This window comes from Poromitra crassiceps (assembly GCF_964638095.1).
Source record: "Poromitra crassiceps genome assembly, chromosome: 10".
In the NCBI taxonomy this organism is placed as follows: domain Eukaryota; kingdom Metazoa; phylum Chordata; class Actinopteri; order Beryciformes; family Melamphaidae; genus Poromitra; species Poromitra crassiceps.
The window spans coordinates 22,157,227-22,171,703 of NC_139631.1; the positions used below are offsets into that span (position 1 = coordinate 22,157,227).

At 44.7% G+C, this 14,477-nt stretch overlaps 1 protein-coding gene across 1 annotated transcript in view; it reads left to right on the top strand.

The window, feature by feature from the left end:
• Window positions 1-14,477, top strand: part of serinc5 (serine incorporator 5) — a 32,530-nt gene that overhangs the window by 6,660 nt on the left and 11,393 nt on the right. Inside the window, exon 2 of the mRNA XM_083645032.1 lies at window positions 8,238-8,405. Within this exon, the coding sequence (XP_083501158.1) occupies window positions 8,238-8,405 (168 nt within the window). The remainder of the gene's footprint in view (window positions 1-8,237; window positions 8,406-14,477) is intronic.

Sequence of the window (14,477 nt, forward strand, 5' to 3'; positions counted from 1 at the left end):
AAACTAGCACGACTCAACCCCGACTCAACCCGGGCTGTCCACGTTTTTGATCGGTGGAGAGACAAAAAAGCGAGACGAGCTGGGCGGGGCCGCGCTGATACCAGTGGTGCGTACGTGCACGTGTGCGTGTCTGTGTGTGCGTGCGTGCGTGTCTCTGTGTGTGTGTGTGTGTGTGTGTGTGTGTGTGTGTGTGTGTGTGCGCGTGCGTGCGTGAGTGTGTGTGTGTGTGTGTGCGCGCGTTTGAGTGCGTGCGTGTGTGTGTAGTGGTTAAATTCTGTTGGTATTCCCCTAAATTGTGTCCAATATGTCCTCACTGTTCAACCTGTGTTGTTAGGACATCTCCGTCGCTGCTTGTCTTGTTGTTCTAGAAAGCAAACACATGCTGTAGCTGCCTGTGTGTCTGTCTTCCCCCCCCTGGTTCTCCAGCACTCTGATGTAGTCAGTGACCTATTTCTGCGATCGGCCTGTATATGTGTTGTTGCACAAGCATCTGTGTCTGTGTGCACGGCTGTGTGCAGACTTTCCCTCAGTGTGTTTGATTTAGGCTTCCCCCACCATTTCCTGTTTGCGTCATAAGTACTGTGTTCTTTCATCAGCTTGTTTCAGGCTAAAAAGGCAGGAGAGAATGGAGGAGGGGAAAAAGAAGGAAACAACATGGTTATTATCATCAACTGGCTCCTGATGACAACAACCCATATTCTAATTGCAGATGTGGTCGTAACGATGCTGTTCAAAGAGGACTGCTGTATCACATTTGCTGATCTGCGACCAGCAGTAGGTCTCGCACCACGACCTGTCAGTGGTTGAACTAGCCAAGGTCATCCAGTCTTTTGTAAGCAGTCGCTTCATTTTGAAAGGCATTTGGGTTCATTTCCTGAAGGAGTTCTTTGGTGTCCTCCTGTCCATCCTTTGGCGTGTGCGCGTGTGCATGATTTGTGTGCGTGTGTGTGCGTGCGTGTGTGTGTGTGTGTGTGATGGTATTATGTGTGAGCAGAACAATATCATCTTTCACCCTGACCCCAGAACAGCTGGAAGATGGTGGAGCTGTGGACAGAGTGAGATGCAGGGTAAAGGGCAGCGGCAGGTAACAAAGAAGGGCTGAAAGGAATAAAGGAGACAAACACAAAGAGAGCGGGGGGGGGGGGGGAGGAAGTGAGAGGAAGAGCGTGAATCAGAGCCCGAGGCTGAGAGAGGAAGAGAAGTCTCTTTGTTATGAAGAGTCCCAGCGTCACGATGTAGTGAGAGGCCTGGAGCCTGGAGGGGGGGGGGGGGCTGGGGGGAGTCCTGGCTTATTTTTAGTAGGCCAAATGCTAGACTGAGGCTTACTTACCATGTAGATCAAATGCTATTGCTATGCTATAGAATGATATTTTGGGGGGTAGGGTGATAGAACAAGCTAGTGGGGGGTTGCTGTGATATTGAAGTAGGGGTGTACATTGCAGACAGGCCGACCACCTGTCGACATGCCGGTGGGGTGGGGCGGGGGGGGGGGGGGGGGGGGGGGCGAGGAGGGGGGTGGATGGGACATGAAGTGGGCGGGGTCAGCGTGCGTTACCATGGATACCCCTTTTGTCTCTGTGTAGTGGAATTCCTCGCGGGGCATTCCCCTCGGCTAGCCCCCCTCCCCTCCATCAGTGCTATAGAGAGTTTTCTGTTGGCCCCCTCACTGTGTGTGCAGCCCACTGGTGGTGAAACACCCCCTAACTAATGAAATCTAAACACCCTCACACAGTTTAAATGGTCGCATTCTCCCCCTGCTTACTTTCAATCTGTTGGGCTTCATTAATAGTCCATTGAATCAGGGTTGTTAGTGTAGAAGACACAAAGCTTATCCTATTAAGCTATTAAGCTGTGTATAGACCTTATTCGCTAACCGTGGACGGCGCCATATTGTTGACATACCGTCCTGCGCGCACACAGCGCTGCAGCTGACAACTAGTAACAGCCTTATTGTCGTTCCTGTTCCATTACAAAATAGCGATGCTAATGACACCAATAAAAACCCCACAGTTGTTATTTGTATGCTGCCGACGGCAGCCGTTAATGCCTGTAATAAATAAACAAAAGAACGAGGGGAACAGACTTTGCTGTGAGGAGCTGTCAGAAAGTTTCACCTGTCTCAACTAACTATCCACACACCTCTCCTGTGCTGCTAACGTATCCTCAGTGCCGCTCCCTTCACGTCTGAGGACGGTAGAGATATAAACAAACCACGGGGACTTTATTGCTGTCATTACTACAGCCATGCCTAACGCAGGTCACCATCTGAACACAATTGGAACGATACAGGTAACGCTAACAGCGGCTAGCTTCCTATAAACGCTGCTCCACATACTCTGTCACTTGAGAGCTGCTGCATTATGTCAACAATATGGCGGCGGTGGGCGTGTCAGTACGTGAGTGACGTCAATCGAATAAGGTCTATAGTCAGATGAAGACCGGTCTATTAAGCTGTGTATAATCAGATGGAGACGTCTTCCTCTGACTCTACACAGCTTAATAGACCCCTCCTCAAGTCCAGAAACTGCAGGCTGATCGCTGAGGATTACACAGCATCAGATTAAACCTGCATAATCATGTAGCATTTTTTATTTTTTATTTCCACAAGTAATACTCATAGGGATAAATATTGCCAACATTGAAATGGTGTAAATTGTAGCCATAATCCTTCTTCCACCATAGCAAAGGAAGAAAATGTGGAGCCAGTAATTGCAATGGTTTCACTCAATGTTAATAATTTAGTCGCTCACTAGAGAACACACTATAAACCAGTACATTCATTATCTCGGGCCTAGATAAGGAATCTAAATAAAGCAGGGTTTTCCTTTTGGGTGGTGAACATCATTAGAGGGTTTGGTTTCACACAGGAGCGGGTTTAGAGAACTATTGAAGACCAACCCACATAGCTCACACCAGAAAGACGAAGCTATTAGAATCATCTTCAGAATTATTGAGAAGTCTGATGAATGGGGGAAAAAATGCTAAAATAAATGAATATCTGGATGACATCATTTGCATTATGTCATCTGACTGAAAAATGGAAGCATGGGGGAAAGCCCTGGTCAGAGCAGCCTGATCCTCCTGACCACACGTCTGTGTGGCTCCACCAGGCTGCAGCATACCGCAGATTAGCAGCATCTGGAGTGGAACACAGCACATCAGACCATGTCACACTCTGGCTTTACTACATCAGCACACCCTGACCAGATTACACGGCCTGGGTTAGGACACACACACGCAGACTTACGGACAGAGACTAAGGTTACACTTGTCATTTAAATGCCAATGCTGTAAGCTGATCACCACAGGAGGACACATTAAGTGACAGGTCTGAACAAACATTTTAATATGGACGTGGTTGGACTCGAATTTGGGATTGGTATTCTACGTTGTCTCTGGGTGCAATCCAACCACAAGATCCACATCGGCAGTGTAAAGAGATTGAGGAGTCGGACACTGCGGGAAAAAAGTATTGAAGATACAGATTTAAATAAATTCAGTCTCAGAACGACAGGAGATATGTAATAACCATCTTCAGGCCAAGTGTGGATAGGAAGTTATACTATTCTATGTCTTTAATATCTGTATCTTCTCTCTTATGATGTGAACTCAGCAGCAGAAATCCACCTCACCAGCAACTCCTCTCAGCAGGGTCAGCAGCAGTGGATATACGTTTATTTCTGATTACTAGTATCTACTAGTTATAACTGGTTCTTTGTGTGTTTATCTTTGTTTTGCAGCACAGATGCACCCTAATCGCAGAAATGTCTCAGTTTCAGTACAGGGTGTGCCAGACACACAGAACCATGACTCAGCTGTTTTCCACTACAGGACCATATGTAGCCAAACACTTTGTATTGCTTTTTGCCTCACAGTTCTTGTGAGAACATTGGGCCTTGCTTGCTTGTGATAAAGACAGAATGACGACTCTCTTCTCCAAATATGAGTCATAAGTTTGGACACAAAACATTTTTTTTATTTATTTGTTTGTTTGTTTATTTATTTATTTATTACTATTTTACACATTTTAGATTAATAGTGAAATCCTGCAGCTCGACCACTGTGCGCGCTCACCTGCTCAAGTGACATCACTGATGACATCACTTCCGGGACTTTATGACATTACTGATGATGACATCATCAGTCATGTCACAATGCCTTTTATGACATCATCAGTGGGACAAAAATAGATCACACGAGAGTGTCACGGCCATGACGACGATATTAGACAACAGCACGACCTCGAGTGTGATATTGCTTTTATACAACAGTTGTACAGCATAAACAAAGTCATTTGCAACAACAGATGATTTCTGTCTGTCATTCGCCTCCACCAACAAAAACAGTTCCCCCAGGATTGCACTACCAAGAGTTGCCAAGCAACCAGCAACAACAGGTAAACTTCCTGCCTGCAGTTTCCTGACTGCAAGTTAGCTAAGCTAACATTAGCTACTTTGAGGTTAGCACAGACGATTTCAGCTTACCGATCATAATTAACACATTCACTGCCAGCCGTTTTTTTTTTACTGTAGGTAGCTTCTGCCAGAGGGTTTTTTTGAGGATTCTGGCTCATTTTACAAGAGCCGAGGATTATTTTCTGCTTGGACTTTGTGAACACAAAGTTCACAAAAGTACTAATAGAATGTGTGCTTTCTCTGTCTAAAAGAGTTAGTTTGTAGAGTTAGTAGTTATGTAGATATTAGCCGTTGAGTACAGCATGGTTTCAGCGTCTGAGACTGAAAGCTGAGATAATCGCAGTTTTGTGAAATTCAATCAAACAGGCAGAACAGTCACTTTAACCATTTATTTTTGGCATCAGTGAGAGATCAGACATCTAAACAATATAGTTCTGAACGCCCTCTCCTTCAAACTCCTCCCTCCGTGGTGGCTTTCAGCAGCGTTTGTCACAAGCGAGTTTCTACTGCCTGTCTGAGCAGTGAGCAGCCTCCCTCCCTGGCGGCCCCCTCGTCGGCGAGTGTGGATGGGGCTCACTCGTTTCTTGGGTTTGAGAGCTTTGATGAAGCTTTGTGCGATTCTAGGCTTTATGCTGCGTGTTGGAACCCCCCACCGTTGTGCGCCCGTGTGCACCAGCGTGAAAGCGTTTTCGCCTACAGTATGAGAATGAGGCTCGTTCGTTTCTGGGTTTTCGGTTGAGCTCAGCTGGAATGAAGCTGCGTGCGATTCTGCGCTTTCTGCTGGTGTTTCAAAGTGTGTTTCACCCATAATCTATTATGCAAATTTGCAATCCCCCACCGCCAGCTCCCAGCGCGATAATGCGCAAAAGCGAAAGCGTTTTCGCCAATCCATTTTACAGTATGAGAGAATGGTTTCCTCGCGCGTTCCCCTGCAGTTTTGGCTCGGCTTTTTCTAGTCTGGAGAGCACTGTCGCCACTTAGTGGGTCGGTGGAATGGGTTGTACACGTTCGGTGGCTCCAATATTTTTATAGGAGACGTGGGGGGCGTTGATCCACGTCCCATCGTCATTGGCAGTCAACCGTTGGATTTTTTTTGACGACTCAACTCGTCATTGGCAGTGAACGTGTTAAGGTTCAATCCATATCATTGTCCCTGGGTGTGAGCGTTGTTTGAACGCAGTCTAATCAATGCAAAGCAGAGCGATATACACACAGTGCGTGCCAGTGCTGTTATCGTGAAATGTCAGCACTGCTAAGATCCCTCTGGTCCAATCAAATTGCTCGGTCGGAACTAACTGTTGACAATTTAGATGATGGTATTTAAAATAACCACCACCCTTTCCCCGATGAATGGACTCGCTAGCTCCTCCCCTGGCCGGAGTTCAGAATAGAAATGGCAGTGGGGATGAAGGAGTGCTTATATCTGTTGCTCTTAATGGGGGGCAATCTGTACCTATGGCAGGAGCTGAAACTCAAGGAATTGGGGATGTGAGCTGCTGTCTGATACAACGGCTCTGGCTTTTCTGCCTACCTGTCTATTGAACAGCTCTGACAACAACATGCTCTGCTGGACACCTATGATCTTGCTGCTCACTTTCACTATTTTGGAAAGTGAGTTCCTGGCCTTGACGCTCAGTTGACCATACCAGCAAGTTAAAGAAAACATAACAACAGACTCAATGTAAGATCTATAGAATAAGATCATGGGGGTTTTGTCAACCTGGAACTGTGCACATTTTCGGAGACAGAACCCTCTCACGCGTGTGTTCTCAGGGTGGGGCCGGCCGGGTGGCTACAGAGAGAGACGCTCCGCTGTGTTATTATATCTGAAATAGAACACAGGCAGCAGGGGCCCAGGCCGGTCCTGCTATGAGCGCCTGTCAGAAGAAACAGAGCAGACATCTGTGCATGTCTGTGTGGATGGACTGCAGAGAGGCTTCACTGTCTATAGACGCTTTTCACGGAATGGTCAGTCCTGCACTTTAATATTTTTTTCCCTCTTTTCTGTCCATAGCAAACACTGCAACAGGAAGTGAGCTGGGGTTCAATTTAGAATGTTTTTGTTGTCAAGTTAAAACAGTCTATAGTGACCAAGAGCCAGTGTTGGAGGTAACTCAGTTAAAAAAATGTCATCAAAGCACATATTTAAATAAAGATACAATAATTTCCTTATCAAATTGTGTGTTTTATGCAAATAACCACTATAGATGACAATAACAAAGGAAAAGGATAACATTTAGAATTTTCGACAGTTTACACTGACTTCAAGATGATTTAAGTTATTTTTCAGGATGGTTCCGGGGCGGCGATGCCATTCGGCTACTGCTGTTATTTTGGTGAAAGTAATGCAAAAGTAGTGTAAATAAGTAACACGTTACTCTACACAGACAGTAATATTGTAAAGTAACTTATTACTTTCAAATGAAAGTAACTAGTAATATGTAGTATATTACATTTTGAAAGTAACTTGCCCAACCCTGCCAAGAGCTGCCAGCTTACGTAGGATGAAGGGGGGTGAGGGGGGGTATAGAAACCATGAATGAGCAAAGTGACAGACAGGCAGGTCTATTCTGCTGCAAGTTGTTCCCTGTCCAATAAGTTGCCAAGTTGATGTTGCAAAGGAGCTTTCCATTGTATTGCTGTCTCCCATTACAAATGGCTCAGACCTGGAATAGTAATGGAGAGCCAAAGTTGACGTCACTTCCTGCTTAATCAGCATGCGCACCGAGAGATTTCATCCGTCATTTATTTTCCCATAGACATTTTGTAAAATGCTTATAAAAATAGTTTTACCGAGTGAAACCAAGTGATTCAGCTAAATTTAGAATCAGGAGAGAGAGACCATAGAACATTTCACTGAACATTTATCACCAAAACTGATAAAAAGATTTGTTTTTAATCTGCTATTTTTTTTTAACGTTTTTGGTCAGTGAAATGTTCTATGATCTCTCCTGATTCTAAATATAACCGAATCGTTTGGTTTGACCAAGTAAAACTATTTTTATAAGCATAACTTAATGTAGTATGGGAAAATAAATGGCAGATGAAATCGCATGCTGAAGCAGGAAGTGACGTCTACTTTGGCTCTATTGTTTTAGGACCAACGCGCTTCTTTTCTTGGCCTCTCTCTCATTCTTCCCTTCACTGTTCTGACACTGTTTCATTGCACGTTGTGAAATGTTCCTCTCACTGTAATCAAATTCACTGTTAATGTGATACTTCGCTCAAGTTCGCTGACCTCGGGAATTCCTCTGTTGGTTTGCCAGGAAGGTCAGAGTGCAGGCTCAGCCTCAGAGCAATGTGCCTGGACCCAAGTCCCCCTTCAATTGATCCATAGAGACACCGTGGAGCGCGTCATCATTCAGAAACCACGCCCAAAACGGGGACAGAAACCCCCCTCCAATCCTGCATGGTGCATGGTTGCGTGTTGCACACAAAGATCGTATATACGGAAGATGAACACTCCAACTTACTTCCTTGACAGCTAGATCCACATTTTTCTTCTCGCCAATTCTCAATGGCTTCCTTGTTTTGCTCAGGAGTACAAAAAAACGTTAACTGCCTATTTGTTGTCTGCGCAGCCCACCACACAACAGCTTTTAGCTATGTTTAATTCAAGGAAAATGACGCTGGTGTGTGGAAGTGAACGGAGCAATTTCCCCCGTGATGGGCGTGGCCTATTTCATGCAGTGTCTCTATATGTGGGATAGCTTTAGCTTATAATGATGAATGTGGACCAATGTGAAGCTGATTGGATAATGTTGTAATGTAATGCAATGTAATCTAATGTAATAATGTGTTCTCCCTCTCCTCTGTGTGTAGCTGGCGTGCTGCTGTGGCTCGGCTGCCTGCTCGTGCTGCTGTGGCTGCTGCCCCAAGATCAAACAGTCCACTGGAACCCGCGTCATGTACGCCCTCTACTTCCTGCTGGTCCTGCTCGTCTGTGTCATCATGATGTCCCCCACTGTCGAGGAGGAGCTCAAACAACATGTAAGTGCATGTGGAGTAGACCCACACAGTAATGTAACACCCCTCCCCTTCTCTCTCTCTCTCTCACACACACACACACACACACACACACACACACACTCACTCACTCACTCACTCACTCACTCACTCACTCACTCACAGTCACATAAAAAACACACTATACAGTATATATATATTTTTTACACAAACTAGATTAAAGATAATGAACGAGTAACACTATTGGCTAACCCCCCCCCTGCTCCCCATACTAGACAGCATGGCCACACCTGTCAACCACACACACACACACTCACTCACTCACTCACTCACTCAATCACAGTCACATATAAAAAACACAGTATACAGTATATATTTTTTTTTTACATGAACTAAATTAAAGATAATGTACCAGTAACACTATTGGCTAACCCCCCCCCCTGCTCCCCATACTAGACAACATGGCCACACCTGTCAACCGCACGCACGCACGCACGCACACACCTACACACACACACACATATGCACACACACACACACACACACACACACACACACACACACACACACACACACACACACACACTCACTCACTCACTCACTGACACTCACTCACTCATTCACTCACTCACTCATTCACAGTGTGTACATATGAAGCGTTTTCTTTTGAAATGACATTTGGGGGGAAAAACAAAATTATTGATAACACAACACTACTATATTTCTGAAATATTGAATGGTGAACAAGAGGATTCTCTCACTGTCTTTCTCTCTCTCTCTCTCTCTCTCTCTCTCTCTCTCTCTCTCTCTCTCTTTCTCTCTCACATGCAGTATAGACACACATATAGCACATTGTGTTACTACGCAAAAAGTGAATGCACACCCCTGGGGCCTAAAACAGGAAAAACTAGTTGGCTGCCCCTCTTTTCTGAGCGAGCACACTGCACCTTATTAGACTCCTCTTGACATTTTTAATGAAGTCAAGATTTACAGTATAACAAGTCAATTGATGTGGTCAAATAAAAGTTCTAGTAAAAAGGTAGGGAGGAAATGACAGCATAGAAATGAAATTCAACGCCTCCCTCTGTGGTCCACACAACAGATTCATTTGAAAGTGAGTGCAGTGGTTTGGGAACTCTGTGCTCTATAAAGCCTGTGATGAATAACTGCCTCAGTGGGATACTGCAGAAGAGAAAGCGGAGCACATAGGAATGAGAACGCCTTTCTCGCTTTGTATAGTTACTATAAGATCTCGTAGCAAAGATTAGCACTAATCAGTCATCATTTCCTGTGTAACTGCATGTATGCAGAATAGCTGGTGACTTCCTGCAGTCTTACAGGTTTAATGCTGTGGTTGTTGTGTGGAGGGCCTAGTTGACTGAATAGAAGAGTTAGGGTGGGCTCAGCTCTAGTAACCTAGCCAACAGTAGCCTCAATAGCCATACTGTGATCCTTTACGCTGGGCTAACCCCCCGCTTCCTGTGCCTGTGGTCACTCTGCAGTGGTTACCACGTCATGTGACACCTGACTATATTGTCTAGTAGACAATGATAATGAAATGAAAGCTAGGGCACTGTGTGCAATTAGATAGTATACACATATCGACCTGGAGCTAAACTGAAAGTGGAAGGAAGAGACTTTTAAATTCCACAACATGCATTTTAGATGGGTGTTGAACCAACCAACCAACAGTCTTTTTCCCCCACCTGACCTGACTTGTTGTCAGCCACGTCTCTGCTGTAAATGGAATAAAAAAATTATGCTAGCAAGTTAGCAGCCCGCCTCTTTTTCCTGGAGGGTGCATGTGTGTCTATCTATGCAGTGAAAAGGCAGTGATCTGAGCCGGTAGCCTGGCCATGAACCGGCCAGCTGAGTTGGGACGAGATATGCAGCACGCCTTCAGCTCTCTGTTTGGCTTTTTCCACTTTTCATTGTTGGAAAATAAATCTGCTGCTTCTTTGATCCACCCCAAGGCTTTTGCATTGTCCTCGTGATCAGATCTGTGGATCCAGGCCTTTGCATTGTCCTGGATCATGATCAGATCTGTGGATCCATTTGAAATGAAAGGCATGTGTTCGTATATTGTTGACTGGTAGGTAGTTTTTATAATAGAGTTATTCTCTTTAATCTGCTGCTCTGTGTGAGTCAGGCTGTAGTCAGTAGTGACACACGGTGGCTGACATGTTTTTCTTTCAGGGACGACGCTCTCCTGGGTCGTCCCCTTCTTTCTCATATGTCCATGCCTTTCTGTTGATTGCTGAATAATTGTTCCCGTTCCAAGGTACCAGATGTAGTACAGACACTGGATTGGAAGACTGGAAAGAATGAGATCTCTTTTATTTATATTTCTGGGAAGAATGCTATATCAGCTGACGACTAGTGTGTTACTATGGCAATGACTGCAAGCTTCCTCAACTGAAAGTGCTATTTGAGAACAGAGTATTCTTTTTCCATCAATCTCTCTCCACTGCTTTGCCTTCTGTCTTCCTCTGCCAGTGTCTACAGTACAGCAGAGAGATGACTCCCTGCTGTGCGCCTCCTTGTGAGAGAGCGGAGTCCTGTAAAAGGCCCATCCAGGCACAAAATGGCCTCTGATAGCCCCACGCAATGCGTGCTGAGTGACACACACACACACACACACACACACACACACACACGGCACGCACACACGGGACACACACACACACACAGAGCACACAGTGGGAAGTCCCGGCTAAGAGAGCAGCCATTGTGTGTGTCAGAGCGCTGGTCTTTTCTCCCAAGATTTACAGCAGTCTGGAACAGCCCGCCCCCTTCCCTCTTCATCACAACACCATGGACATGCTAATATGGTCCTCCACGTGAGACAAAAGCTCCAGGAAAGGCCTTTTACTCTACCTACTGATCTCTGGAAACTCTCTGACACAGAAGTCATGACAACTCTATCCACTACAAGCCTGAGTCCCATATCCTCCGCCGACAAGTAGGCAGGCCGACTCACCCTGTATTATCTCAAAGTAAAGATTTTCTTCTGTGGCTGTGCTGTGGCAAAAATTGGACTTCTGCTTGAAAATGATCTCTCATATTTGACTTTTTTAACAGTAAATGAAATGTGACAGTCACAGAAATCGATTTTTTTAAAGGACTTCTGATGGTTTGGATATGCGCACGCCATATATGCAATCTCTTGGTCCCCTAGCATCCATCCACTTCTCTACAGTCAGGGCCGTCAGAAAAGGGAAGAGAATATCAGGGCAGTCTCATCTCTTCAGCGAAGCGAAAGCACATTGAATTTCCTGTTGAATGTCACACCAACATTCTGATCTACTTAATTGACTCAGACTTTGCTCTCCTCTTATTTGTGCGGCCCTCTGTGGGTCCAAATAAAAAGTGTGTAGCTTTATTTCAAGATCATCCCCGCTAGCTTTAGCCTCTTTTATAAAGCAGGGATCGTTGTGGCGTCATTACGCCTCACCTCCTGTTTAAAAGTCACAAGGACGGAATGGCATGTCATTTTGTTACGCCTTTTGTTTCGGCAGTGGAGGTAGTCAGACCCCGTGTCTGTTTAAAAGGGGTGAACTAGCGGTAGTAGGCTAAAGTAACGGACATAATAAGCTATAATAATAATAATTAACGAGCTGTCAGAGGACCTCTCTATCGCAGATTTTCTCCGCAGCAGCTTCCCCAAGTTTTTTTCCCCCCTTTTTCCGTTTCTTTTTAGGCATTTCTCATAAATCCCTCTGTGACGAGTCGTGAGCTACTAGCAGGTGAGGATATTCCCTCTGTTCTGTCAGTCTCTCCTCAAAACCATCCACAATATTTTGATTCCCCTCGGCAGCAGATCACACATCTCCACATCTCACATCTTCACATCTCCATGGCAACGGCGGCAATGCTGGCTCATTTGCGGGACTTCCAAACCCACCTTTTTGATCCAAAAATAGGGCACTTAATTGAATGATTTTGAGTGGTTTTGTGTCTACCTTGGTATCTGTCACCTTTTTCACTCTGGTGAGTTTGCATCCCTGCTTATAAAACACTGGAACCATCTCTTTCTCTTTGAAGAAATGTATCCCTGCCCATTGTGCTAGTTGCATCTCTTCTCTCATGAGACCTTAAATCATATTAAATATATTCAAGTCAGCCGAATCTCACTCTGACTCAAGAAGTCTTACTTTAATGTATTATCTCTCTATCTTCCTGCCTCTCTCTTGCTCTCTCGCTCACGCTCTCTCCCCTTCTCTCTGGCTGTCCTAACTCTCTGACATGCTGAAAGGAGGCAGTTAATTTATTCATCTGTGTCTTTGTTTGTGTACACTGACAGTTGGTTGTAAGGCCCCTCTAACAGCCCGTAGAGAACGAGGGATGAAAGAGGTCTTGCCGGAGAGAAAGTGGGGTTGGTGTCGCTGCCTGTCGCCTCTTTCTGCTCCTTTAGAGGCGTGACGCTCGGCGTGGAGTCGTGGACAATATTGGGCCTTTTCTCTAAAGCCGCGACGTGCTAGACAAACATGAACAGAGGTGATCTTTATCAGTATAGCAGTGGTACTAGACAAACATGAACAGAGGTGATCTTTATCAGTATAGCAGTGGTACTAGACAAACATGAACAGAGGTGATCTTTATCAGCATAGCAGTGGTACTAGACAAACATGAACAGAGGTGATCTTTATCAGCATAGCAGTGGTACTAGACAAACATGAACAGAGGTGATCTTTATCAGCATAGCAGTGGTACTAGACAAACATGAACAGAGGTGATCTTTATCAGTATAGCAGTGGTACTAGACAAACATGAACAGAGGTGATCTTTATCAGTATAGCAGTGGTACTAGACAAACATGAACAGAGGTGATCTTTATCAGCATAGCAGTGGTACTAGACAAACATGAACAGAGGTGATCTTTATTAGTATAGCAGTGGCACTAGACAAACATGAACAGAGGTGATCTTTATCAGTATAGCAGTGGTACTAGACAAACATGAACAGAGGTGATCTTTATCAGCATAGCAGTGGTACTAGACAAACATGAACAGAGGTGATCTTTATCAGTATAGCAGTGGTACTAGACAAACATGAACAGAGGTGATCTTTATCAGCATAGCAGTGGTACTAGACAAACATGAACAGAGGTGATCTTTATCAGTATAGCAGTGGTACTAGACAAACATGAACAGAGGTGATCTTTATCAGCATAGCAGTGGTACTAGACAAACATGAACAGAGGTGATCTTTATCAGTATAGCAGTGGTACTAGACAAACATGAACAGAGGTGATCTTTATCAGTATAGCAGTGGTACTAGACAAACATGAACAGAGGTGATCTTTATCAGCATAGCAGTGGTACTAGACAAACATGAACAGAGGTGATCTTTATCAGTATAGCAGTGGTACTAGACAAACATGAACAGAGGTGATCTTTATCAGCATAGCAGTGGTACTAGACAAACATGAACAGAGGTGATCTTTATCAGCATAGCAGTGGTACTAGACAAACATGAACAGAGGTGATCTTTATCAGTATAGCAGTGGTACTAGACAAACATGAACAGAGGTGATCTTTATCAGTATAGCAGTGGTACTAGACAAACATGAACAGAGGTGATCTTTATCAGTATAGCAGTGGTACTAGACAAACATGAACAGAGGTGATCTTTATCAGTATAGCAGTGGTACTAGACAAACATGAACAGAGGTGATCTTTATCAGTATAGCAGTGGTACTAGACAAACATGAACAGGGGTGATCTTTATCAGCATAGCAGTGGTACTAGACAAACATGAACAGAGGTGATCTTTATCAGCATAGCAGTGGTACTAGACAAACATGAACAGAGGTGATCTTTATCAGCATAGCAGTGGTACTAGACAAACATGAACAGAGGTGATCTTTATCAGCATAGCAGTGGTACTAGACAAACATGAACAGAGGTGATCTTTATCAGCATAGCAGTGGTACTAGACAAACATGAACAGAGGTGATCTTTATCAGCATAGCAGTGGTACTAGACAAACATGAACAGAGGTGATCTTTATCAGCATAGCAGTGGTACTAGACAAACATGAACAGAGGTGATCTTTATCAGTATAGCAGTGGCACTAGACAAACATGAACAGAGG